This window comes from Neophocaena asiaeorientalis, unplaced genomic scaffold (assembly GCF_003031525.2).
Source record: "Neophocaena asiaeorientalis asiaeorientalis breed wild unplaced genomic scaffold, Neophocaena_asiaeorientalis_V1.1 scaffold249, whole genome shotgun sequence".
NCBI classification, from domain to species: Eukaryota; Metazoa; Chordata; class Mammalia; order Artiodactyla; family Phocoenidae; genus Neophocaena; species Neophocaena asiaeorientalis.
Window position 1 is genome coordinate 3,076,803 of NW_020172625.1, and position 27,266 is coordinate 3,104,068.

The 27,266-nt window shown below is 40.4% G+C and overlaps 1 protein-coding gene across 1 annotated transcript in view; it reads left to right on the forward strand.

Annotated features, from left to right (window-relative positions):
• LOC112395611 (guanine nucleotide-binding protein G(q) subunit alpha) overlaps nucleotides 1-27,266 on the forward strand; it is a 187,837-nt gene that overhangs the window by 78,150 nt on the left and 82,421 nt on the right. The window contains exon 2 of the mRNA XM_024738923.1: nucleotides 19,896-20,050. Within this exon, the coding sequence (XP_024594691.1) occupies nucleotides 19,896-20,050 (155 nt within the window). The remainder of the gene's footprint in view (nucleotides 1-19,895; nucleotides 20,051-27,266) is intronic.

The following is a 27,266-nucleotide window of genomic DNA, read 5'->3' on the forward strand; positions in this document are numbered from 1 at the left end:
AGGTGACCTGCTCTCTCAGCCTCCTCCCTGGGGGGCATCACAGATTTAAATGTGGGGATGAACTTGGGAAGAGCTTCCAGAAGGATCTGCATATTTCTCTGGAATGTGTGTTTTGAGGGATACCTCTTAATTGAACCCTTCCTTGTCCAACTTCTTCACCAGGTTCATTCCTTTTATTATTTGTCTTTACAGTTGTCTCTCTAACCATTTGATTCTGTGTATCTCCTCAAGTGTCCCCCACAGTGCTGGGCACAAAGTAGGTGCTTAGATAGTAAATAGAATAAAGTATTTCCCACATCACACCCTATAAATGATGGGAGGATTAGTAGCAAATGAAAAATAGTCCAGAAGGACTGGGAAATAGGCATTCAGTTAGCCCTACCAAGAAGGGGGACAGATAGTACCTGTTACCATAGACTTGGGTACTCCCAAGATCACGTTTTGGGGAGTTTGCTTGGTGCTTTTCTAAATATGCATTTTAATAATAGCTTTATGGATGCTGTGGTTTCTCACCTATCCAGGTAACATATTTTCTTACCATAGACTCTGACTCCGGGCATCTCCTGCCTGAATCTTCTTCCGGGTGTACCCCATCCATTTCTTCCCACCCCCTAGTGTGACACTTCAGTGTACTGTATATATTGAATAGCTCTGCAGAGCTGGTTATCTACTCTGTATCATAACTTTCAAACCAAGTAACCACTGTGAATAATTAGAGCAGGGCTTTGTTATTGGACATCTGGGTTTAAGGAAGAATCAAATGTCCTGATGGGTGAAGCCTAGCGTGTATTTACTTTGTTCCTTTTCCATCTCCACTCCCTCATGAATCAGCAAGCAGGGAGCAAAAGACAAAATGAGTAGAATAGTTGCATGTGATGGATACTGCATGCAGAACCTTAAGGAGCGTGAGATTTTTGTCTTCCTAAAATTCAGATTTTTGTGCCCCATATTGAAAAATAGAAAAGCAGTGGAAGGGCACGGGGATGCTCTAAATGCTGCCTGAGGTTGGGGATGGATTTAAATCTTTGCAAAGTATGTCTTTGACCTACATGTGCTATATCCTCAGTTACCCAGAGCAGGGGCACCTCAGGTGAGAGAAGCACGTGATCCCGAGCCAATGGAGGATCCTTCTGACAATTAATGTGTTCTGAGAGGCGAGTTGGCGAGGGCAGTTGCATACAACTAGTTTAGGTCACGTGAGACCCTGACACTGTTAAGACACCAAAGGCAAGGCATATGAATACATAAAACTGTTCATGAATACTTATTGCCTGTACCTAATCCGTTCTCATAAAGATTTGCTTTTCAGGGTAAGATTTCACAAAAGCAGAAACAGTGTTTCTGTGATCATATGAGATGTAATCTCTGTATTACAGTTTCCATTTTATCACACGGGCATTTTTACAGGCACAGTATTAAGAACAAGATGTTTAGTGATTTTAGCAGCTAAACCAAATATTAATACATGGGGTGTGAAACAGGTAATTCTGACACATTGGAAGTGGTTGTCTTCTGGGGCTCAGAACACTGTCTCGTAGTTTTCCACTGTACTATATTTAACTGAGGCTTTTTATATTTCAGGGATACTAATTAATAACTTTTCCACTTCCCAGTGACTGACCATTTTAGATATTGTATCAGAACACATTATCAATGATAAGAATGATTTTTGTGTTGCATTAATAGAAATGGACCCTACTGTTAACACTGCTGAGAAGGTACAGTTTTTTCACCAGAAAGTTACTGCTTTTGTCAACCGCATCTCTTGTGCACCCAGCATATAAAACCTTCTTATGAGACACGGGAGAATAAAAATATGAGACACAGTCTCTCCCCAGGTTCGTTGAACTAGTTAAAATATACTTGCCTGCTGAAGCAATTACGCTTGATATCCAAACCAGTCTTCAGCAGAGTTCCAGAAGTTTCTTCATGGCTCCCTCTATAGGATAGGATTTCTGATTTCTCCTCTTATACACTACCAATCCAACAGGTGGCCAGTGTCCACAGTATGTGGTGCAAACCTCTCCTCACTGCAGATCTCTGATTTTGGAGTGGCTGACTAAATACACAGGATAGTCTGCTAAGCAGAGTATGGTCAACACTTTTTGGATTATGTACCCCATTGAAAACAATTATTTTGACTTTCATTGAAATTATGCTTGATAAAATTTTTGAGCTCTTTGTGATATAAAACATTTTAATGTTTTTAAAAATCGATTAATTCTGTGCGACTGATTCAGTGGTCTAGTTCTAGGTTCAGTTTAATTCAGTACTTATTTTTAGATGTCACACAAGATACGTACTTGTAAATGGAAGGAGCTGCATCATTGGCTTTGCCTACTAAATCACGGTGCTTGTTTTCAGTCGCATTCACTGATTATACAAATGTTTTTAATTGAAATTTTGCTAATAAATTTCCATCCTGCTGGGTATCGGTCAGCCCGTCTTTCACACCAATTGAAAAGTGTTACATTATTCATCCTTTCACAAATGAGTTAAAAACCCCACTAAAACTCTTTCTTTAAAATATTTTTTACCCAAGCTTTTGAAGTTTACGCATAAGATAGTTGTTTATTTTTTTTCCTGGTGTCACACCTTATATTGATTTTAACAGGAAAATCACATCACAATGGGAACGTTTCCAAATATCCATTTTCAAAAATGCTCAAGTTTCTTAGCGATTTCTCTCTCATTCACTGTTAAAATGCTCTTTGGCCTTGAAGAGATAGTTTAAGTATGTTTATTTTTATAAAAGTATCAGCCAAATAAAGCAGCTCCTTCAGCCCCTTGTCTTGACCAAAAAAAAAAAAAAAAGTCAGCATATTTGGAATACTTGTCATTTTATAAAAGAAAAATGTGCAGCTCTTCTTTGAGTTCTGCAATTCTTATAATTAGTTTGCCATCATATAATTTGGAAACCTCTCATGGCTCAAAATGTCTTCCTGATTATTCCCCTTCTCATTATAAACTGTTGTCAGGATTCTTCTCTTTAAGATACTAGAATCTGTAAATTACTGGCTGGGGACACATTAATGGGGGTATGTAGCAACACACTGAAAGTGAACAGAAGAGTGAGGACTCCTCAGGAATCTCCTACCTTCCCTCACGACTCCTGGACACCGTACACGGCCACCAGACAGATGAGGGTGCCATTAGATACAGGAAAACTTAATATCTTTTTCCATTAGATACAGGAAAACTTAATATGTTTTTCCTTTTCAGATTAAACACATAGGTTTTGATAGTTTTGTTCTGCACCCAGTGGATGATTATGTGCCCTATACTCTGGAGAACAGGTCTCCACCAGTGTTTTTCTACTCTGGTTGTACATTAGATCACCTAGGGAGCATTATAAAACCTCGGTCACTTCCCAAAACTGTTAAATCAGAATCTCCAAGGGTGGGACCTAGACATGTATGTTTTTTAAAGCTCCCCGGGTGATTCCAGTGTTCAACCAAGTACTAATACTCCATACCACTAAGTACTACTTAGTACTACTTAGTGCAAGGATTACAATCAACCCTCCCTGCTGTTCTTCTTTTCATCCTCTTGGCTCTGAGGGCTGCTGAGTGCCACGAGCTGCAGCTGTGTCCAGAGGGGTCTCAAACCCCCTGACAGAACCCTTACTGCTGTTGCATGTCCCAGGGAATTTTATTGTGAACTGAAAATAATATTTTCTTCATCTGTGAAACCAAGATTGTAGTTAGGCCTGTTCTTGACCGTTATGCTTTATTTAGCAGAGCAGGGAACAGAGTGTGGTTTGGGTTCCTCATTGCAAGATGAACTCATGCTGTTGAGGAAAAGCTGGGAGTTATAGAATGACTACCTCAAAAAAAGAAAAGTGTTGGGCTTCCCTGGTGGCGCAGTGGTTGAGAGTCCGCCTGCCGATGCAGGGGACATGGGTTCGTGCCCCGGTTCGGGAAGATCGCACATCCCGCGGAGCGGCTGGGCCCGTGAGCCATGGCCGCTGAGCCTGCGCGTCGCGAAAGTATGGGGAGGAGCAGAATCAAAAAGACCCATTATTGATAGTGTTGGTGGGAATCTCTGTTTTCATTTTATTGCCAGCCCTTAGGTAGTCCTGCGCCATCAGATGAATAATAAATTTTGAATAAAATTAACACCTTTATGATCCAAAGATAACACTTATAGGCTGAGTTGGTATTCAGCCCTTACCCATTACGCACTGTACCAGCATTAAAATTTTGTTAAATTATAATATAGTCACTGCCCTAAGTTCCTTGAGTGACTCCAGCACCTGGGACATTCTTGACCTCTTCACGGTCCGGGAGCTAAAAGGTTGATGTGAGGGATGGCAAGGGAAGTCCAGAGCTCTGCTCTGTTCTGTTTGAGCAGTGTCCATGCCATACCATTGGATAAATTCTTTAATTTCACCCTAGCTTATGTTTGAATGTGTAATCATAAGGGCAAGGCACCTCCGCCTTCTTTAGTCCAATAACTCAGTCACAGAAGTCAACAGTTAACCTATACAGGTTAAGAAACCAGTCTAATATCATACCAGAGGCCCAGCCAGACTTCCCAACTTCCTGGGCAGGACTGTCTCTTCTGTCCAGTACTGGTCATTTTTTCTGCTTATCCTCGGTCTTGTTAGGTCACATTTCTGGACAAATGTATCAGAAAGGAAGACAGTTCATTTTCATTGTGGAATATTTATTGAGCAGCCCTAGCATTTTGCTAGAATGTAAGGAATATTAGACAGTCCCTACCCTGAAGTAATTCACAGCATTGTTAGACATTCTGAACATACAGACATGGAGCACTTAAATAGCAGTGCCAGGCAGTATATAGCTTGGTGCCCAGCAGGTGTTTTATGAAGACTATAAATGCCCCAAGAAGATAAGAATAATTAGGAAAGGCTTAAATGGGAGGGTGGATAGGATTCTTAGAAGACTGAGTCCCCACTACACATCCTTTCTTCGCCAGATCTGTAGGTTAGCTTTTTAATTAAGGGCTTCTGCTATTTGTGACCAGTGATTTCCTTTATAAATGCAAGACTCCTGTGCTATATTTACTGGCTGCACACTTAGATCCACAGATGCAGAAACCGTGGATGCGAAACCCGCGGATATGGAGGGCCAACTGTGTTCATTCACCGTTTTACATCAGCGACTTGAGCATCCACAGAGTTTGATATTCAAGGGGCTCCTGGAACCAGTCCCCCACAGATAACGAGGGATGACTGTATTGCTAGAAGCTTTCACGTCATACCAAAATTTTTTTATCTCTATATAATTCATCCTTATTAAATCAGATATTAATGAACAGACAACAAAAAAAGAACACTTTAACAGAATGATAACAATGACTGTATTGCTAGTTTTCTCCTCATACCAAAATTTTTTGTTTCTATGTAACTCATCCTTATTAAATCTGATATTAATGGAAAATAAAAAGAGAAGAACATTTTCATAGAATGATCATTAATCCAGATAAACTATTCTGAAATTGCTATGTGTGCAGCATTGTTTTTAACCTCATTCCAGCACACCAGCTCTCTCTCTACTGCCGCTTCTCTTTGTTTTCTCTCCCCCTCAATCTTCCGTCTTAGGTTAAAAGAGATGAATTTCTCACTTTAATTCATTTTCCTAGCAAGAGATCATTTTGATAAAAGATGTTGAAGCTCTAGAACGGTTGATATTTCCTACCAACAAGTGAAGGGAATTTTGAAATATATGTAGATGGTACCCACAGAAACTGCAGAAGGGAAGAAAGTGGTTGTGTTGTGCTATCTGTAAGAAGAGGAGAGTGACAGGTTATCTTCCTTCTGAGAGTTGTTTCCTATGGAGGTTCCTTGGAGTGAAGATCAGAATGTTATCAGAGATGGATTGTAGATCAGGTGGCACAGTAAAAAGGAAGTAGGACCTAATTTAGAAATTACATGAAAGCTTTTCAAAGATAGATATGAAAACACATAAAAGAGGCAGCAATATGCATTTTTATCTTCCTGAAAAAGCAGTGAAAATGCTAAGTCTTTTTGAGTTATATAAAGATTGATTTGGTTTGGTTTAATTTCACAACCCATGTGCTCTGTCACCAATCAAATTTTCACGGGAAGCTCACCAGAATTTAAGGGGAAGAGCACATCTGGGTATACAATATTCGATAAAATCTTCATGCACATCTATTTGGGTGTCTAAAAAAAGGTTTTAGTCAAGTTTTGATCTTTGCATGTTTTGAAAACTCAACATTGAGATGAATACTGTGTAATGAGATTTGGATTTACCTATGGAGACAGAAATTTGTATGTGAATAAAGTTTAACATGCTGCTATTTGGAAAAACAGTTTTAACGGTAAAATGATCACCAGTGATCACTGTAATTTTGTATAATTTAAGTAAGAGTTTAAAATAGCATTTCCTTAAGATATCAAACTGTTAGTGCTATATAGCATGTTGGTAGGAATCATGGAAATTATATTTTTGAAATAGATTCCCTAAAGTTGAACCACCGCCCATCCCCCCACCTCCTCCCCACCCTCGCAAAGGGTTAGTTCACTAAATGTAAGAAAAGAGCTGGGTTGAAGGTATTGCACCGTAATTCCCCTTGGATCATATCTGAAGTACAAACTAAAGGCTGCTTCTGTGTACTGAGCCATTAGTGTGTGCTTGTTACTGTGCTGTTTTATGTATAGTATTACATTCAAGCTTTATGACAGTGCTGTGATGAAGGTATCATTATCTCAGATGAGGGATAAGGAAATTGTAGCTTGGAGAAGCTCCAAAGCAAGTAAATGGGAGCATGGATGAAACTGAGTGTTTGACACCAAAGCCACAGACCCTTCCTTAGCTACTCACTGTGCCTCACACCTTACTGACGGTCATGACCACCTGTAACAACCCAAACCATATGGTACCATTTCCACCTAACACATGCCCTGGTCCCCTTGGTTAGACCGGGGTAGATTGGAACTCATAACACAAACATTCACAGTTCAGTGGAACCACAGTGCTAGGATATAATTTAAAGGGATGGTGAGGGGAAAATACTGGAAGATCACAGATGCACAACATTTTTCAACGGATTCTGACCAGGAAGCTGAGACGGTGCCCACTGGTGAGCGTCAGAATGTAATTCTCAGTTCCTCTCAGGCAGAGTGTATAAACATCCTTATCACACAAAGAATGCAAGGCTTACACAAGCTCTGCGGGAGTTGGGGGTGGTGGGTAGGGTGTAAAATCAGATTTCTTCAGGACCAGGCAGGTAATGGGAAGCTGCGCACGTTCTCTTCTTCAGCACAACTTAGTTAATTAGGTAGGGAGTTTTGGCATTATAGGACAGAGGATATTCTTCACTTCCGTAAAGAATCATCCTCTCTCCCTTTCTTATGGACAACAGTGAGGGGCAGATAGTACCTTACGAGCTGTGGCCTCTTGTCTTCTTGGAATATGGGCATAGTGTTGCTGGATCTTACAGTTTATCAAGAGAAGTAGGAAATCTATTTTTCTGTTTAATGGAAAAGTTGTCAATTTTAGATGTTGGCCACTTTAAAAAAAATTGTTTGTGCTAGACCAAGCAGGTCTCCAGACCGTCAGGTCACTTCTAGTCTTCTTGATCCCCTAGCCCAAGTCTTCCCCATACAGATGTCGACCCTGTGTCCTAGTTTGCCCGAGACACTTTCGCTTTACGCCTCTTATCCCAGCATCCCACTAGTTGAGCATTTGTTCTAGTTTCTCATTTTTTAATGAAGCATTCTTATTAATAGCTGTATTAAAATAAGCCGGGATGGATTTGATAGACTTTCACTTAGTATTTCCAAATTCTGCCCATGCAGTTGAACAGATTCCTCACTTTAGCACTTGCTTAAATCTGAAAGCTGTTCCACCTCTTTTCTAAATCCTTCCCAGATGCAATGTAACTGCGTCTCTCTTTCAAAGACAGCATGTGGGCACTCACTGCTAATATGGAATAAATGTGGGCAAGAGAGACCAGGGACAGCCAACTCCTTCCAGTGTCTAGGGTGGTAGGGAAGGATATGTTGCTGCTGCCTTTATCATCCGTTTGTTATTGGCCAGTCATGCTGTGCTCTGGTCTGTAAGTTGTGAGGAACAGTAACGCACCAGATCTTCAGTGAGCCAGGATCAGTGGGAAATTGTTAGGTGTATGTGAAATTTATATGGAAAAATCTAGGTTGAGCAGTCTTGCCACAGTGGTCTTGCCATGATAGCTTTTGCTTCCGTGGTTTTATCATTTGTTGTTTGGTGTAAATCTATAACTGTTTGTTTTATTGTCTGATAATGACTTTATTTTGTAATAAATTCTTCTGGCCACAGTAACCTTTTCTTTTTTAACCCGAAAATGCATATTTAACAAAAACTTTAATACTGAATTTTTGTTTCTCAAAAAAATGAATGGTAATGTATAACTTGTACAAAATTGTTGATATTTAGCAGCATCCACCATTATACCCAAAGTGATATCATCAACCACACAAAATTCAAGTGACACAGATCTGCTGAAAAAGTGTCAGCATCTACTTCAAAAGTTAGCTGTTATATTCAGGAGATTGTGCCCAAAGATGACATTTTAGCATGGGCAGCTGCTGGAAATGCATTTTTATATTACTCTGTGAAGCATGACTTTTCATTTAGATCGAGTGACTTTCCTTCCAAGTTAATTTGGTTCGTTTTTTATTCCAAGTTTTCTTATTCAGGTGCAAAAAAAATGAGGCAATAATTATTCATCTGTTAACTCCCTTAGCAGAAGGAACTCTTGGCAAACAATTGGTGGTTTGGTTTTCTCCCTCTTTTAATTCATGGAACCAGGGTACAGCTTTTGATAGTTCATTTTGATAAAGTGAAATCTCTCTCATTATTTTGAATACTATGAATGTTTTTGCTTCTCTATAAAATGTTGAAAATAAAAATATTTTGTGGTAACGATATGAATGTAGTGCTTAATGATGCACCCTGTTACGGTAAAACATTTATTAAATTAAGAAGCCTATGGAGCAGAAATGTACTTGCAATTAGTTATGACTCACACACAGTCATAATTGCTTTCAAACAAGCTGTGATAATCTACCAATCTTGAGTTTTGTTTCCTAAAGGTATCTGTGGAAGAAGAATATTATGAACTGATAAATGAGATACTTCCTATGAAAATATTTGAACTGAAATATTTACAAATTTGCATTTGAAAAAATAGTAGAGTTAAGAATACCTCCCATTTAGCAGAATTTGTTTTGTGCTTACCAGGTATTTCAGCCCCTAAGAGAGAATATTTTTCAATTAAAAATATTAAGGTCTATAGAGAAGGACCCAACTGAAAATGTTACAATTTCAAATTTATTAACCTAAAATGGTTAGTGCAATTTTGAGGACTATTGCAGGCAATTTCATGAAATAGTTATATAATATGTCCATAATGAAAAAAATACAGTCTTCTTAAAAATGTCAGGGATATGATATTAGAAACAGAAATGGCTAAGAACATAACTAACATACATGAATGTACTAAAATACATGAATGTAAGAAAACTTCTCATTTTTTTTTTACTTTATATGGATATATGAAAGTTTTATTTTTTAGAAAGAATTTTATGTTTGAAAACGTTTTAACAGTACCAATATAATATAACTGATGTGTTGGTCAATAAATAATATTTCAAAGATATATAGCATTAACTATTGTTAATATTCCTTTTCATACTCCAGAATGTCATGTATACACTATAAACTATCATACTCTCACTAGAAAGTTACCAGTTTCTCAACACTGGTCCAAGTAACTTTTTACAATTGATTCTTATCTGTAATCTTCCTGAAATTTGGGTCCTTTCTCAAAGTGACAAATTATATGTATTACTCTTTGCCCCCCAAAAGTGCCTAGGAAGATGTGGGTTCTCTTATTTCCCTTCCCTTCTTCCTATTCAGATTCTAGATGTTTCATTACTCTTCTTCATAGAACAGTTAGACATCATTGCCGTTGATTCTTTTTACATTCTTACTGTTGGAACAGTTTCTTGCTCTCTGAGTTAAAGAGGTATTTAGACAAGTGTTCTAGGAAGTTCCTTTTCTTCTGCAAAATTCTGGGGCTACGAGCCTTTCGCTTTTAGTTCTCCTGACCACAATTTCTTTTTTTTTTTTTTTGCGGTACACGGGCCTCTCACTGTTGTGGCCTCTCCCGTTGCGGAGCACAGGCTCCAGACACGCAGGCTCAGAGGCCATGGCTCACGGGCCTAGCCGCTCCGTGGCATGTTGTATCTTCCCGGACCGGGGCACGAACCCGTGTCCCCTGCATCGGCAGGCGGACTCTCAACCACTGCGTCACCGGGGAAGCCCTGAACACAATTTCTGAAGCTGCAGTGGTCAGGTTTCACAGTGGGTGTCCCAGAAAGACTCTGCAGGACCATGAGATTTCCGGGTACATCTGGTACATCCCTTCATTAAGGAGCTTGTTCTTTCAAATTTCTTTTTTCAGCTTTGTCTGAATGTCTACCAAGCTAAGAAGGGAAATCTTCTTGATCTGTTTTTCCTATTGGCAAACAAAATAAAATTCCAGACCAGCAGCAACACACTCCTCTGGTTAATAGGATTGTAGGAGCCCAGACGTTGCAAAGGGCTAAAATGATTATGTTTTTTCTGAGACATAATTTCAGGAAATGAACCACATGCAAAATGTGAACTCAACAATGAGAATGTTGTGAATCTATAAGGCAGGCATTAGCCTGTTATGCCAGCATGGGGAAGCATCAGCCAGTCTGTTGTTTTGCTTGTGTAAAATCAGTCCTTACTTGGTTGTTGGGAGTCTCAGTCTCTAGTCGGTGTTTTTCAAAGTGTGATTCACGAGAACACCAGTCTCATCCACTGATCTGAGGGGGAAGTGCTGCCATGGTCATACAGTAATGCCTCCGCCCTTACCCTGTGCTCATGGATTCCTAGCACCGTTGTCTTAGTAAAGGTTCCGAGTTCTGCAATATAGACCATCTGTTTAACTTTTTATAAACATCATTCTCTACAGTTATCTGACTTTGGCTCTAGAACCCACTTTTCAAAACAATAGCCATTAAAATCCCAAGTAACTAATGGTCCTGAAATATTCTTTGAAAGTAGCCATACAAGTATGTCTAATTCTTTGACTCTTAATAAATACGTATATCTTTAAAAGAATCTTCTAATTTCTTCATTATCACTGTGACTTTGAATTAACTCTTTGAAAATAAACTTTTTTGTAGCATTCACAATGTGTGTGTGTGTGTATTGCCATCATAATCATGAAGGTGATCTCAAAGAATGCACAATTTTTTTTTTTCATCCCAAGATTTTACAGACCTGAGGGCAAGATTCTACATAATGGAACCATGTAATTACATCAGTCAACAGACTCTTTGGAACTGCTTGGTGTGTGTTATGCTCTGACCTACAATGTCATTGATCCTGATAATTATGACATGGCCTACGAACATGAAAAAGGAAAATAATAAGCAGAGGACTAAAGAGAAAATATTTGCGTGAAATTTATAGTGGTAGAGCCAAGAAAGAGATGGAGTTCTTTAAAAGGAAAAGAACATTTTAAATAATAAAGGAGTATTTTCTCCATCGAAGAAGGAGTCTGCTATGTGTTAGATTAAGCAAATGTAGCTTATAGCGAAGCAAAACCAAAAAGAGAAAAAGATTTTCAGCAAAGTTTTTGCGGAAAGGCAGTGTGCCTTATAGTCATTGATTACCTTGGTGAATGCTGTAATAAAGATTAAAAATAAAGCTCTAACCTTAGAAAAGCAGATCTAATAATGATAATAAATCAATTTGTAAAATCTTAAAGTAGAATAATATGTGACAGTTTAATAAACTTATCTAATATTTTGCTATCTGGGATATTTTATTTAACACAAATTATCTGCTTGATCAGTGTCTAGTGTATTGCCTGACATATGGTAGAAAAGTATTTGTTGAGATAATATTTATTAATGGTAATTTTGAAATAGCTCAAGATTTCATAGTAATTATAATACTTGTTTTAGGTATTTTACTAACAATTCTTATAACTTTTCTAACAGCCCTAAAGTGAATTATTTTCCCATTTCATAGATGAGGTAGCTGAGGTTCAGGAAAGTTGAGAGACAAGCCTAAAGACACAGGGCTGGAATGATTGAAGCCCGGTTTGATCTCAAGCTATTGTTCCCCATCCCTGGCAACTATTTACTTAGCATTTACATTGTATTAGGTATTGTAAGTAATCTAGAGATGATTTAAAGGATATGGGAGGATGTGCATAGGTTATATGCAAATACTATGACAGTTTTTCTAAGGGTCTTGAGTATCTGTGGATACCTACTCTGTTCTTGTGATACCAGGGTAAAGAGGGATGTGGATGCTTTAGCAAAGGAGAATCAGTAGATTCCCTAGCACTGAAAGATTCCACACACAGGATTTATCATCTTCATCGGGGACTTCAAAAGGCTGTGTCATGTAGTAATTTGTAATTTTGCTGAGCCATGAGTTGAATCATAAGTGTGGAGAGGCTGTTCTATAGGAATGAGTCACTGGCTACTGAACCCAGCCAGCAGCAGCTCGGTGTGACTTTGCTGTTCTTTGTCATTTATGCAGTAATGACCATAAGAAAATGCATCAACAACTGTCACTCTTTGTTCAGCGCATCTTAATGAATGAAGGTCAGCTGTTCAAGTTGTAATGAAGTCAGAGAAGGCGAAGTGGTCTAAGAAATGATAGTTCTTGCCCACGTTTTCTGTAGGAAATTTTAAGGGGTGTTTGCAAATTTGAGGACCCTTTGAGATCCATTATCCAGGCTGGTCTCTAGAATGTTGTTTCACATTTGAGCAAATAAAGGTGGGTGATTTGCCTAGGGTTACAGAGCTGGTAAGTGTGTACACCACACGTTTTATGTTTCCTGTGCTATTTTCCTTTTCTTCTGCTTTTTAAACAGTTAGCAGCTTTGGGTGTTAGGTCTGCCTTTAAGTGTTTTACATCCTTTCTGTCATTTAACCATCTAAAATAAATGCCATAGGGACTTCCCTGGTGGCGCAGTGGTTGGGAGTCTGCCTGCCAATGCAGGGGACATGGGTTTGAGCCCTGGTCTGGGAAGATCCCACATGCCACGGAGCAACTGAGCCTGTACGCCACGACTGTGGATCCTGCACTCCAGAGCCCGTGAACCACAACTACTGAAGCCCATGTGCCTAGAGCCCACACACCACAACAAAGAGCAGCCCCGACTCGACACAACTGGAGAAAGCCCGCGCACAGCAGTGATGACCCAACGCAGCCATAAATAAACAAATAAATAAATTTAAAATAAGTGCCGTATACCCTGAGAAAACCATAATTCAAAAAGAGTCATGTACCAAAATGTTCATTGCAGCTCTGTTTACAATAGCCAGGACATGGAAGCAACCTAAGTGTCCATCAACAGATGAATGGATAAAGAAGATGTGGCACATATATACAACGGACTATTACTCAGCCATAAAAAGTAACGAAACTGAGTTATTTGTAGTGAGGTGGATGGACCTAGAGACTGCCATACAGAGTGAAGTAAGTCAGAAAGAGAAAAACAAATACCGTATGCTAACACATATATGTGAAATCTAAAAAGAAAAATTTGTCAGAAGAACCTAGGGGCAAGACGGGAATAAAGATGCAGACCTACTGGAGAATGGACTTGAGGATATGGGGAGGGGGAAGGGTAAGCTGGGACAAAGTGAGAGAGTAGCATGGACATATATACACTACCAAACGTAAAATAGATAGCTAGTGGGAAGCAGCCGCATAGCACAGGGAGATCATCTCGGTGCTTTGTGACCACCTAGAGGGGTGGGATAGGGAGGGTGGGAGGGAGGGAGATGCAAGAGGGAAGAGATGTGGGGACATATGTATATGTATAACTGATTCACTGTGTTATAAAGCAGAAACTAACACACCATTGTAAAGCAATTATACTCCAATAAAGATGTTAAAAAAATAAAATAAATGCCATTGTTACCCCCATTTGACAGGTTAGGAAACAGAGGTTTAGAGATGTTAAATAACTTGCCCAAGTTCATGCTCAACTAGTACTGGGTGGAGGTGGGATTACAACAGGGAGATCTGATCCCAAGGTCCATCATTTTACTCTATTTCCTTTGAGAAGAAAACAAAAAAAGCCTGTTTGTTTGTTTGTTTTCATAACAATCAAATGCCAAAATGGAAATAAGCAACAAGGAAAAAAAAATGATTGAGAAGATGTGCACCTTGGTTCAGGATTAAAACATACTCAGACAGCAGTTCAGAATTTTTCTAATTCAGAGCCCCTCTGTGTGTGTCGGGCATCCTTTCAAACAGAGCAGCCCTAATGAGCTGAATATTTGTGTCTAAGAGCTTCAAAAATGTGCAAGTTACCATTTGGTTTTCTACTTCTAGAGTGTAGGAACCAGAATAGGTGTGACATTCCAGCCTAAAGCCACCTCAAGCTGTTAATGAGTTTTTGAAAATCCTTCCAAAGTGACTGTAAGATCTTTGTTATTTTATCTGAAGACTTGGCCTTCTGTGGGCAGGGTAAGACTCACTGTGGTGGGAACTCAGTTCTTCCTTCCTCTTGCTGAAGCAACCTTGGAAATATCAACACATCTAAGATTTACCTGAATTTTATGACCACCAAATCACCAAAACAAGACATTACCACATTGGCACATCCTGCGGTTTCCATGTGGTCTTAACCAAAAATTCTGCCAAGAGTTCCTAAGGGTAGCTACTTAGTTCTCACAATGTTCCCTCTGAGGCTTGCCACCAGCTTGCTAAGAATTCTGAAAGCTAACTTTCATTATTAAGTATTTCCATCCAGTGTGTTCAAATGTAACTTGAAATGAAATAGAATTATATTTTGCATTTTGTTTATATGATTAACTAACTCATACCTGTTTTGCTTTTCTATGTACGGTGTTCAAAATAAAAAGGGTAGTCAATTGTAACTTACTTATATTATTAGAAATGACTTATTTCCTTTTCATCATAGCCTTTTTCATTAGTAATTGTTTAATTTCATGTAATTACTTGTGATTACTTCACATCTGACATTTGGACAAATAGAAAAGGGTCTAATTTATCTTCCTAGTCTAACACATTGTACTAAAAAATATTCTTTCCACATACAGAATATTTTTTACCAAAAAAATGAGAGGATTGCACTTCCATTGAGGACCTTTGTATAGGCAATGTAAAAATTCTGTGTGTATTTTATAAAATGCTGTCACACTTAAATAACTTGAGAACTTCAGGTGAAAGCTCTAACATAAATGCAAATTACAGTTGCTTATATTTGAATGTCATTTTACAAAACAGCAAGGGTGGAATTAAAAAACAAAGCTTAGTAGGCAATGAAAGTGACTTAGAAATTGTGACCTGGATGAAGGCAAAGCGGTGATCTTGTGGTTTTTGAGGCCAATATACTTTCATAGTTGGTGGAGCTTGATTATGGTTCATAGCTGAGATTAATACTGTAGCTTTCACTGTGGAGTTTAATTTGCAGTAAGGGTCAGCATGAAACTTCCTCACTAGACTTTTTTTTTCCCACAGTTAAAAGAGAGGGCCATGTTTATTTTGTCTGCTGAGCCTTTGTTCATCATCTTCATCTCTGCCTGCCAGCCGAATCCTCTCTTCTCTCTGACATGTTGTCTGACCTCTCTATCCATACTGAGTTCTACTTTCTCAACCCCTATGTAGCATTGCCGATGTACAGACTTAACCATGTTCTGCCCTTTATTGTCAGGCACTGTTTGAAATAGTGAGGTCTTGTTTCAATAAATGATATATTATGTGCTCCTGGAGGGACAGTGTTGTAACTCCTTGGTGCTCCATGCATTCTAGATGTATTTATTTACAGTCATGCAGTTTATGGCTAGACGAAGCCTTAGGGAGATGATTTGTTTCAATTGCATAATCTTGTGGACCAGGAAAATGAAGCTCTATAGAGGTAAAGTAGTTTCTTCTAAGGGTTATGGCTTGTGTTAGGGGTAAAGCCAGGCCTGGAATTTAGGTGTTCCAATTTCCAGTTTAGTATAATTTCCACTCTTCCTTCCTTATATACTTCATTCAACGAATATTTATTGAGCATCAGTGGCAGGCACTCTGCTAGACCCTGATACTGCAATGCTGAGCCTGTCTTGGAACTTATACAGTGATCAGGGAGAAGGATACTAACAAATAGCACACAAATAGATGTACACTAGCTACTGAGATAAGTGCTGTCAAGGATTATGTGGTTCTGAGAGAGTAGGCAATGGATGGAAGATTTCCTTGAGAAACTTGTCTTTGACTTGTAGGACTTGACACTGTGTGTATATGTACTTTTTAAATGCACTTAAATTAGACAAATATTTGTTGTTGCTCACTCTGTGCTGGACCCCAAAAGAAATTAGAGCCAGTAAGCTACAGCCCCTTCCCTCAATGTATAGTCTAGAAGACGATAAGCCAAGAGGTAACTATCATCATAAAGCAAAATGTAGAAGTTCCATGGTTCAAAAGACACAAAGCTCACATTTTGGGGGAGAGGAGGAACATTAGGAACATCTTCCTGTCAGAGACGGCATAGGATACGGCCCCTGAACAAAAGCTAAAGAAAGGAATAGAGAAGGCCTTCCAGATGTAAGAAAAAGCAAACCGAGATGGAACAAGATAGGAAATTAGAGGAGTTTTCTAACAACTGAAAGTAATCTCATTTTACAGGAGCAGGCTTTTCGGTCACACAACTGTTGAGGATGTTGTCTATTGAGATGCCCTTACAGTCCACTGCAATTAAAGCTGGAAATGCAAATGTTCCCTCGTTTCTCCTCCTGGAGCACATAATCCTGTGCTTTGGTTGGTTGCCGGCTATATGGACTGTTCCCCCCCAACTCCACCCCTACCCCTCCGTGGCAACTACATCTAAGTCTTTAATTGCTATGTTACCTAGCATTTCACTGGGGTTCAATAAACATTTAATCGTCATAGTAAAAAGTGTCTGCTATGTTGAAACTGTTTTCTCTGGCATAAGTTACCTTCTCTAGAAACAGAAACAGAACTCCTTCCAGATGACATGGCTGGCCCAGTGTAGTGAGTATCAAACTCAGTTTTTAAATACTGCCTACACTAACCTGTATCATCACGTAGCTTTTATGCAATTCAGAGAGGTCTCAACCGTTTCTCCCTATGGATGGTATAATAGTTTGTCTAAATATTGTTGTAGGAAAGTGCTGCAAAATTACTTATTAGCATGTGTTAAGTGGCCAGCTACTGTGTTCCAGCTTCTGTGTAGGACATAGTGTTACTGGTCAATCTTATTAGGGAAGTAAATGGAGGAGCAGATGAGTGGTACCTGATCCAACCCAGGCACAGATATACTTTATCGTTTCTAGCATTGCCAAGAATAAAAATTAGGGATATTTCATGGAAAACTCTAGATTTTGGGCTTCCCTTGGTAAATCGGAAAATCTGGCAACACGGGGCCTATACCCCAATGGTGGCAGTCAGTGGGAGGTAAATAGCAGCCGTCCTCCTTAATTAGGGTGTGTGTTTCTCAGTGTGCTGTAGTCCCTATCACTCCCTGTTGCCTACATCTGGCTTGTTTTATTCATTTCTGTGGCTTCCTGGCCCTTATAGTGCCCCTTGCTTTGGAGTGTCGTTGCCTTTCTGGGACCCTTCTCTTTAGTTTCCAGTAGCAATTTTCTGGCCAGCCAGACAGTTAATTATGACCACAACAGCTAGTGTGTGTGTGACGCTTAATAGTTCACAGTGGTTCTCGAACTTTTCCATGTATCAGAATCATCCAGAGGGCCTGTTAAAACAGGAATTTGCTAATCAGTTTCTTATTCAAAAAGTTTGAGGTAGGATGGAAGGATTTGTATTTTTATCACATTCCCAGGTGATGCTGCTGGTGTGTGTACCGCCTTTTGAGAACCACTCAACTACTGTACTGTAGCACAATAGTAAGTCACGTGAGCTTGTCGGGGCAGGATGTTCCCCACCAGAGATAACATTTGGCGAGATTAAGCAACTTACCCAATGTCATAAGAAGCAGCAGAGTCAGATGAAAACCATGTCTTTAGAGTATATCCAGCAGGAGACCATCCCGTACATCCCTGTTCCTGCCCCACATCTGCCCTCCAAGGTGCACAGAATCCTCTAGAGAGCGCTGTAAAACAGACATAGCCACGGGGATTCTAACTGAGGATTATACCATGGGTGATCGTTGTCATATCTCAGGACACAGAGAGTTAGCACTTGTTTGTATTCAGTGAGCAAAGGCAGAAAGGCGAGGTCAAAGCTTGACATCAGGCATACCTGTGAAGGTATGAGACATGCCTGCTGGGCAGAGTGCAGGAGGCCCCACAGCCAGTGTTTCGTGCTTGAAGGAGGTCCACTTGAGCAGGCAGACGGCAGAGCAGGTGGGACCGGTACAGTCTTTGGTATCGACACGGAGCAACAGGTGCTACAGAGCCAGGCGGAGCACAGCACTGGGGATTCATTGGGAGCCAATGTTACTGTTTTCAAGGGGGAGCCTCATGGGGAACTGTGACTGAGGTAGGCCCACCTGAGGTCTGAGACTTGGGAACAGGACTTCAGGATGGCAGGATTGCTGGTGGGATAAGACAGATTGCCTGGGCAGGGGCTAGGTACAGAAAACAACTATAGGGATCCATTTTCCAAGGTTGGGGTGCAGGGCAGAGCTATAGGGCTTCTCACTTACTAGATCTGACTGTCAGGGTCAGAGCAGAGCTAGCAAGAAAGGTGGTTTCTTCAGTCTTGGCATGTTGGGCTTCTTAAAACTTTCGCTAAGTCAAGATTAGTCTAATGACATGGGGCCCTTCCCTCTTACGGGATGAGAAGGAAGATAAAGATGGGGAACCAGACAGGCCTAGCATGGATTAAATTTATTAAATTCTATCTGCTTAACACTCTATGAAAAGAATAATTGGGTCATCATGTAATTAAGATAACCATTCACTGACCTAGTTCAGAAGTTTATCTGTACAAAATCAAGACTGTTTTAACAAATTATCAGCCATCTGTCTCCAGTTTTCAAGATAATTAGTTATTTGTTGATTTACATATTCATGTGCACATGTAATTTACATGTAAACTACACCCATGAAAACCTATTTTGTTTGAGATTGTTAGACAATGATATATTCTGGTTAATTTGGGGGTTGACCATACAACATTTTGATTTCAATCTTGTTGAAAAAATTTTTTTAAATCTTTTTACCTCTTTCCTGCTAAATGTTGTATAATGAAAATAACAAAGCCCCTTTTCCTTGTTAAAAAAAACGGAGTAGCCTCCTGAATCTGAGAGTATAGATAAGGCAGCTATAAAATAAATATTGGCAATTCAGGGGTGTGGGAGTGGAGAGGCATGCCTACCGCTGCTCAGGTTCAGTCGTTAATGTTAACTGTTCTTCTGTGGTTTTACCCCTATCCCAGAAGCGAGCCACAGAAACTAACCCTGATGAGTTGAGGAGTCTGACTGAGCTTCTGCTACTCAGTGAATACCCAGCCCATGAGAACACTTAGGGCTGGGTATATTGTGCGTTTGATTATAATAAACTATAAACACAGAGGGGATACGTGTCTCTTTTTTCCCTTTAATAACATTAATTGTTTTAGGATTGTGATCATCACCTGTAAACAGTCATTATGTGTAGCATGACATCCTCATTGTCCCGACGGGAACCAAACACTCTGCTTTCCTCTAGTCAACTTTAGGTAGCCTCATGGTTTAATCTAGAGGGGAAGATTTCGGACTGGGTTTTATCTAAGAAAAAAAAAAAAAAAAGAAGCATTACATTATTATAAACCAGTTCAAAAACCAGTATATGAGGAAAGACCTCACTTGTGCACAGTGTAATATGCAAACCAAAGGCAATTTTCAGTGATGGAAAGGAGATTAAAACTTTTTTTTTTTTTAAACAGGCTCACGCACAATTAGTTCGAGAAGTTGATGTGGAGAAGGTGTCTGCTTTTGAGAATCCGTATGTAGATGCAATAAAGAGTTTATGGAACGATCCTGGAATCCAGGAATGCTATGACAGACGACGGGAATATCAGTTATCTGACTCTACCAAATAGTAAGTATTCCTCCAGGAGGCCCTTTGCATCTTTCTCTTTACTTTCATGTGCAGGTGCTCTGCAGTGAGACCTTCTGTGTTCTGTAATGTGTGTATTGTTATCTGATTCTAACTGCACAGTTAGGAAGTATAGGTATTAAACTTGTGCCAACCTCATAAATTTCAACTATATTGTAAGGCACTGGCATGATGAGTCAGGGAGAGTATTTTACTGTTTTCTGTTTGAAAAGCAAACTGAAGACTCTAGGAATCTGCATTCACTACCTGTCTCTTTCCCCAAATTGTAAAGCAGCAGTTCTCAAACACATACTTCATTGTGCTTTGAAATCTTGTAATAATAATTTTTAATGCAAATTTCGGATCTTACTCATATGCTGGAAAACACCTACGCACATGAAGAACCGCAAACAAATGCGCTTGATTATGGCTTCGCAAACATCAGACCTCCTGGTTTCTAGTTTCCAGGCACAGAACCTTGACTGCTTCCTGGGAGCCACTGTTATGTTGATGGATAGATTTGCCTTTGCATGAAAATTGCGTGGGAGTCGAATTTTGCATGCATTCCCGAATTATTTTGTGAGCTGTCAATCAAAATCATGTGTCCTGGGAGAGATTTGCATCCTAGAGAGCTTTGTTAGTTCTCTAGATTAAATCTTGCCTAACAGAAAGAAAGTAAAGCTCTGGCAGTCATTGGATTAATGTAATCAATGTGGTCAGCAATGTAGATAATTGGGCGCCTGAAAAATGGATTTTTTTTCGTAGTATTTAGCCAGATTTCTGTCTACATTAATTATGTTAACCCAGCATTTGCCTCTTGTATTGGTTCTGGGCAGACAGAATAAAGGGTGGAAAATATTCAGCAGCCTCAGGGCAGTTCATGTGTTGAAATGACCCTCTGGATGAGAGCAGGACCATGGGGAAAATAAGGAGCCCCATAGGCTGATTGGCATCACTCAGCAGTGCAGAGAACATCCAAGAGCTGTTTGGCTCTGTTTTTGAAGTAAAGTGGATCGTGCTCTTACCCTAGTTCTAGGCATTTGTATAAGATAAGTTATGATTCAGGTTAGCCAAAGAAATGTTGCCTGGTCAAAACAATTCTTGTATTCCTAAGGTAAATCTGAATGACGTAATTCTGAAATGTGACGTGGAACGCTCAGGAACACCGTGTCTGTCGTGTTTAAGCTAATACCCACCGCTCTGGCCCTCTGAAATGAGCGCTTCCTCATTCCCTACTTCTTTTGTCCTTCTTCCACGCCTTCACGGAGCCTTCCACACTGCCTGTTCTCAGTCTTCCTCTTCCGTGTCTGCCCACCTTCCTTCGCCCCCTTCCCTTCCTCCCTCCCTCTCTCCTCCCCCCGCCCCCTGCCCCGAATTCCTACTGTGTAAGTTCCTGTGAGTAGAGAGATGAAGAAGATGCGTTCAGCTCTGATGTGTTGCAAATTCTGCCCCCTCAGCCTTTGACCTGCTGTCTTCCTTTTACTTCCTGCCCCCTCTGTCTTTCTGTTTCCTTTGCCATTCCAGACTCCATCCATCTCCCCCACATTGCTGCTGTGCTTTACCCCTCGTTCCTGTTGCTGCTCATTATGTCTTGCGCTGTCCGCCCTCACCTCTGGTTCTCCTTTAACTCCTCTTCACTTCTCACTTTGCTATTGTGACGTCTCTCCTGGTCCATTATAAAGTTACATACACAAATAAATCCTCCACCTCTAATCATTTCTAACCCCCGTCTTTTTACTTTTATCATAAATCCTGTCTCTCCCCCTCTTCCTTACCTCTTCTGTTCTTTACCTGCCACCTAGATCTGTTCTCCCTACAGAGAGGTCTTGCAACTAGGGTATCAGAGCACCGGTGTCCCATAAGGATGTTGCTTACCAGGGTTGGGGCCCCACCCCCCTTAGGAAATGGTTTGCCTCCTGCTCCTGGGATAGGCCCTCGAAGAGATTCCTGTTTGCCCTGAGGACACCTGGGTCGGCTGCTGCTGTTGTGCTCTTGAGACAAAGCTCCACCGTATGTCTGGTGACATTCCTTCAGTTTAGATTTGTGCATTCCCAGACAAGTACCCATGAGTTGCTTTAGGGCAAAGAGCTATCCGCAGCGGTTTCCCCAGGCCCCTGTTAGCGCTGTGATGCTGGGAGAGCCACCATCTTAGAATTCTGGCGCACAGTCTGCGTCTACCGTAAAAACATGCCTGCTCTGTGGGCACATCCCTCGTGTTAGAGCTGGAGATACGGGGGCACCTGGGACAGGCTGATCTCAACCCCTTCACGTGATTATTCTTTAAACAGTTCTACTTTCCCCTGATGGGTATAGGGAGAACTCGATTTTCTAAACTGTACATCACGTGGGTATGTAGTGCATGCACATGCACTTTTTTTCTTTTTTAACCGTATCTTTATGCAGAAGGAATAAAGTAAATTATATGTCCTTATACCCACATTTCAGTGTGCATCTTTTTGAAAAAATAGGACATTTGCTTACATAATAAAGAATACCATATTATACCTAAAAATAATCAGCTGTCCTTTTCATCATTCCATACCCAGTTCATATTCATATTTCTCACATTCTTCCAAAATGTCCTTTAGAGTCAGTCAATTTTAGAGCTACACATTGCATTTGGTTTATATGTCCCTTAAGTCTCTCTTAACCTAGTAGAGACCTGCTTTGTATTTCACTGGCATGTTGAAAAGATTGACTTGGATTGGGCCTGACTGCTGCCTCAGAGCATGATTTAACTTTCTTTTCCGTCTCTTGGATTTTCTACAAACTGGAAGTTGCATTTAAAGACTTGATTAGATTCCAGTTAACCATTGTGAGTAGAATATACTTTAAGTGATGTCATACACTGGTTTACCCATCAGTGATAAGTTAAGGTTCACCACAGTGTTAGGGCACTGACAGCCTCCATTATAAAGTTATATTTTTTTCCTTCTGCCACCAAAAGCAATCTGTGTGGTGTTACTTGGTCATTGTGTAATCTCCAGTTCCCCATCAGCTCTTCACATGATCGTTTTAATTCCAATCAGTAAGTCTCACCTGGTTTAATAATTCCATTAGGATTTGTAAAAGAATGATTTTCTGCTTTTATCATTTGGTCTTTGTTGGCATTCTTCTATGAAGTTGAAGGTTTTCTCCTCCACTGGTGCTATTTGCTCATCCCGAAATACATTTTCTACCAAAAGGAACGTGTTTCATTCAGTCTTTTCGTTACAGTACTTTGTTACATAGGCTAAATAGATGGTGACTGTATAACTTACGCAAAGCAGGACATTTTGAGAAGGAAGGGGTTACTGTTAATAATTGCAATGAAATAGCAGGCATAAACTGGGAATCTCCTGGTCAAACAGGGACATTTGGTCACCTTAGCTAAATGAAACCTAGGGAGGTGTTTTGTTTCTTTCCCCTTCGTTTTCTCTAGAAGACTCTTGTTTACTTTCAGGGGGTAGAACCAATCTATTCCTGCCAATTATGTAAGTTGTGTGTGGAAACCTGAGTTAGCTGACTCCATCCACGTTTCTGATCTCTAACCAGGATGTTTCAGCACTCTTTATATTATAGATCAGGGCCCAAGTGGCCTGGCTGGCCTGCCTTTAATCCCATTGTGCCAGGAGGCCAAGTATTAGCGTCACTTTATTCTTCCCCATCTTAGTCCCAGGCATTTTCCTTTTCCTTAGCCAGGAAAACCTTCCCAGCACAAAGATAAGACCAGTGGCTTTTTGGATTCACCCATTTGCTGCTATGTTCCACATGTTCCCCTAGTGTGGGCCAGGGAACGCCCCGTGAACTGCGGGGATAGTACTGATGAGGATGTAGGTCCCCTGTCTTGAGCATCACTGATTCCCAGTACTGAATTCATTTTCAAAGAATAACTCAGAATAATTCCTTTTTCTGCATTCGAGATGGTTGTTACCCCTTTTCCTTTCTGACCTTTGTGTACATTCCACTGGTGTGTCTTTTAGTATTTTATCCTGCCTCTGTTACTTCATGAGGATGCATGTTGTTCTTTCTGTCTTTATAATTAAAAATTTAAAAACTTTGTTGATATTCTGCACCTAATTTCTTATACGGTGACATCACCTTACAGAAATCTTTCTGAATTTAAGACCAGCCTCCCTGAGTACTGACTGTCTCCCTTGTGCTTCTTCAGTTTAGATTTAGGGAACATGTAGATACCTAATCTCTAGCCGTGTGAGAATCCGTGCCTGCCGTGGCCATCTGCTTAAAGTTTTCAGCTTAACAACAGTTCTCTCCAGGACCCTGCTGGTTGTGAGAGTCAGTGTAGGCCACTTGCCAGGAATACTGAGAACAGAGGCCAAGCATGCCTCTCGTCTTTTCTATCTGATGAGCTCCTATTTATCCTTCAAGACCCAATTCAGGAGTCACACCCTCTGAAAGTCTTGCCCAACACCAGAGAGAGTGAGTCACTGCGTCATGTATCTTAACACTTGTACAAATCTCCTTTGTATCTGGTATCGTGTTTACCGAAGTGTCTCTCTCCTCTGCCCACAGTGCCTAACATTGACTGCTCACGTTTGACCTTCACAAATGATTGTTCCATGAAATCATAGATGGGTAATTTCCACTGTTTCAGTGACCGTGATGTAGGCACTATCTGTCTTTGGCCATTATAGGCGAACTATGAAGTTCCGGAGCTAAAGGCATTTAAGTCTTTTTTCCTGCTGTTTTTGAAGATCTGGCATGTGGAAAGTTCTGTTATCAAAATAGCTGCCATTTGCTGAATACTTCCTGTATGGTAGATTCTGTGCTTAGTCGTTTATATGCAAAACTGTAGATATTTCTTATTATCCCTATGAAACAGGGTCTCAGAGAGGTTGAGTGACTTGTTCACGGTCACACAATTAGTAAGTGATAGGAGTAGGAACTGAAATCAGATTTGCTGCGTCCAGAGCCCAAGTTTTTAACCACTGTGAAATCCAGCCTTACAGAGGATGGATGGATAGATGGATGGTTGAATGAATGAGAGAGAGAGAGGGAGAGAGATAATTGACAGTTGTTAGATATATAGGTGATAGACTAATAGATAAAATAGCTCTGATTAGATAAATCACTTACCATGAAAGATACAAATTATTTATTAATCTTTATTAACGTTGCCTATAGGTAGCTCCGATTTACTGGAAAACACACCCATCAGGGTTTTGATTATCGTCCACAAAATTTAGCCATGTTTAACAGTATATCAATAGTTCATACAACATAGAAGATATTCTAGGTCACACAGAATTGAGAAATATTATTTATTTTAGTCTACAGTTTTAACCCATTTTCCCATACTCCATCCAATAACTTTTTACTGGAGTCAAACTAGAGCCAATAAGAACACTAAAGTGATTTGAGCTTTTGTTTTTCTACTTTGATTAGCCAACTTGCTTATCATAATAAACAATCGGATAGCTCAAAGGACAGGCAGCGCTGGTAGAAACAAGGAGATGGGAAATTCCAGACGATGGATAAGCAGTTTAGGATAAGTTTGCATTTGGCTTTAATTTGGCATATTCTTCCAGTTCTATTTAATGAAAGACTAAAAAAGCATTTTAAGATGCTGGAGAGTTTTGTAGATTCCCTTATTACCCTTTTTGTTATTGATTTTAAAAAGTCTGAGGGCTCTGAATATCCATAGATAAAGAATACAATAAACAGATGGCTGTAGGTTTACTTTTTTTTTTTTTTTGCCGGGGTTCACCACCTGCCTTAATATACTGAGACGTCAGGTCAAATGAGTTCACTGCCTACAGTACCAAAAGCTCCCTGACATTAGCCAGAGAACACAAATCTCAATCAACTTGGCATATAGTGAGAAAAGTCCTCACACTGAAGGCCTTTGGCAAAAGACTGCTGTATCCTTGTTCACCTTCAGGGACCAAGTAATGCCTAATCTTGCTTTACTGGAGTACCCTCCAAGGATTTCAGTAGATCAGACACCTTGAAATTTCCTCATGTTCCACAGCCCATGAATCCAAAGTACATGAAAATTGGCTTTGGGGCATAAGTCAGATTTGGAGTTTACGTCTAACTTCATGCTTAAATTTTTAATTTAATTTAAAGATGCACAAGGAATTTGAATGTTGGATTTTAAATGCAAAGCGAATTTTCAGAGGTAGGTTAGCATATCGGCCTGCTTTGGGGCTGAATCCTTCTTGAAGAAGTACCTTGCTAAAAATTAGTTCCTGACTCATGAGCCAAATACTTGAACCTGAGCGTGTGTTATCTCTAACTCTCACAGCCATTCTAACTTTACTCTTTATCTGACTATTAAAAAGAAGTGTAGGGCTTCCCTGGTGGCGCAGTGGTTGAGAGTCCGCCTGCCGATGCAGGGGATACGGGTTCGTGCCCCGGTCTGGGAGGGTCCCACATGCCGCGGAGCGGCTGGGCCCGTGGGCCATGGCCGCTGAGCCTGCGCGTCTGGAGCCTGTGCTCCGCAACGGGAGAGGCCGCGGCGGTGAGAGGCCCGCGTACCGCAAAAAAAAAGAAGAAGTGTAAGCCTACTGCAGGCATTTGGAGGCAGATGAGACATTGTGTGGTGAGACCATTGGGTCAAAGTCCAGCCTTCAATGGAATTGCGTCTGCCATTCCTCACCTGTGGGGCTCTTGACTACGTAAGTCTCACTGGCCTCAGACACTGGTGTCTGTTCTGTAATCTCTAAACTCTCTTCTAATTCTGAAATCCTTTGATTCTCTAATAGTAGAATGCCTTTATCTGAGAAACCATTACCCTATGCAGTCAAGTGGAAACCTGGTACCCCCCCCAAATTTACCTGGAAATGTAATGAACAGAGAGATTATTCTCTACATAGTTAAATGACTAAAAATGCTCTCTTGAGCTCAGAAGAGGGTATTGATCTTGCGTATGTTTGCTCTTTTTTAAAGAGTGACAGTAATAACATGGAGTGGCCCTTTTATTCACCCGCGTGACATATTTACTATTTTTGTTTTATCTAATGAGCCATATCTCCTAATAACCTTTATTTATCTATCTATTTATTTATTGGCTGCATTGGGTCTTCGTTGCTGCTCATGGTGCGGTGAGTGGGGGCTACTCTTCGTTGCAGTGCGCGGGCTTCTCATTGCGGTGGCTTCTTTTGTTGCGGAGCACGGGCTCTAGGCACACAGGTTTCAGTAGTTGTGGCTTGTGGGCTCTAGAGTGCAGGCTCAGTCGTTGTGGTGCAGGGGCTTAGGCGACATGTGGGATCTTCCC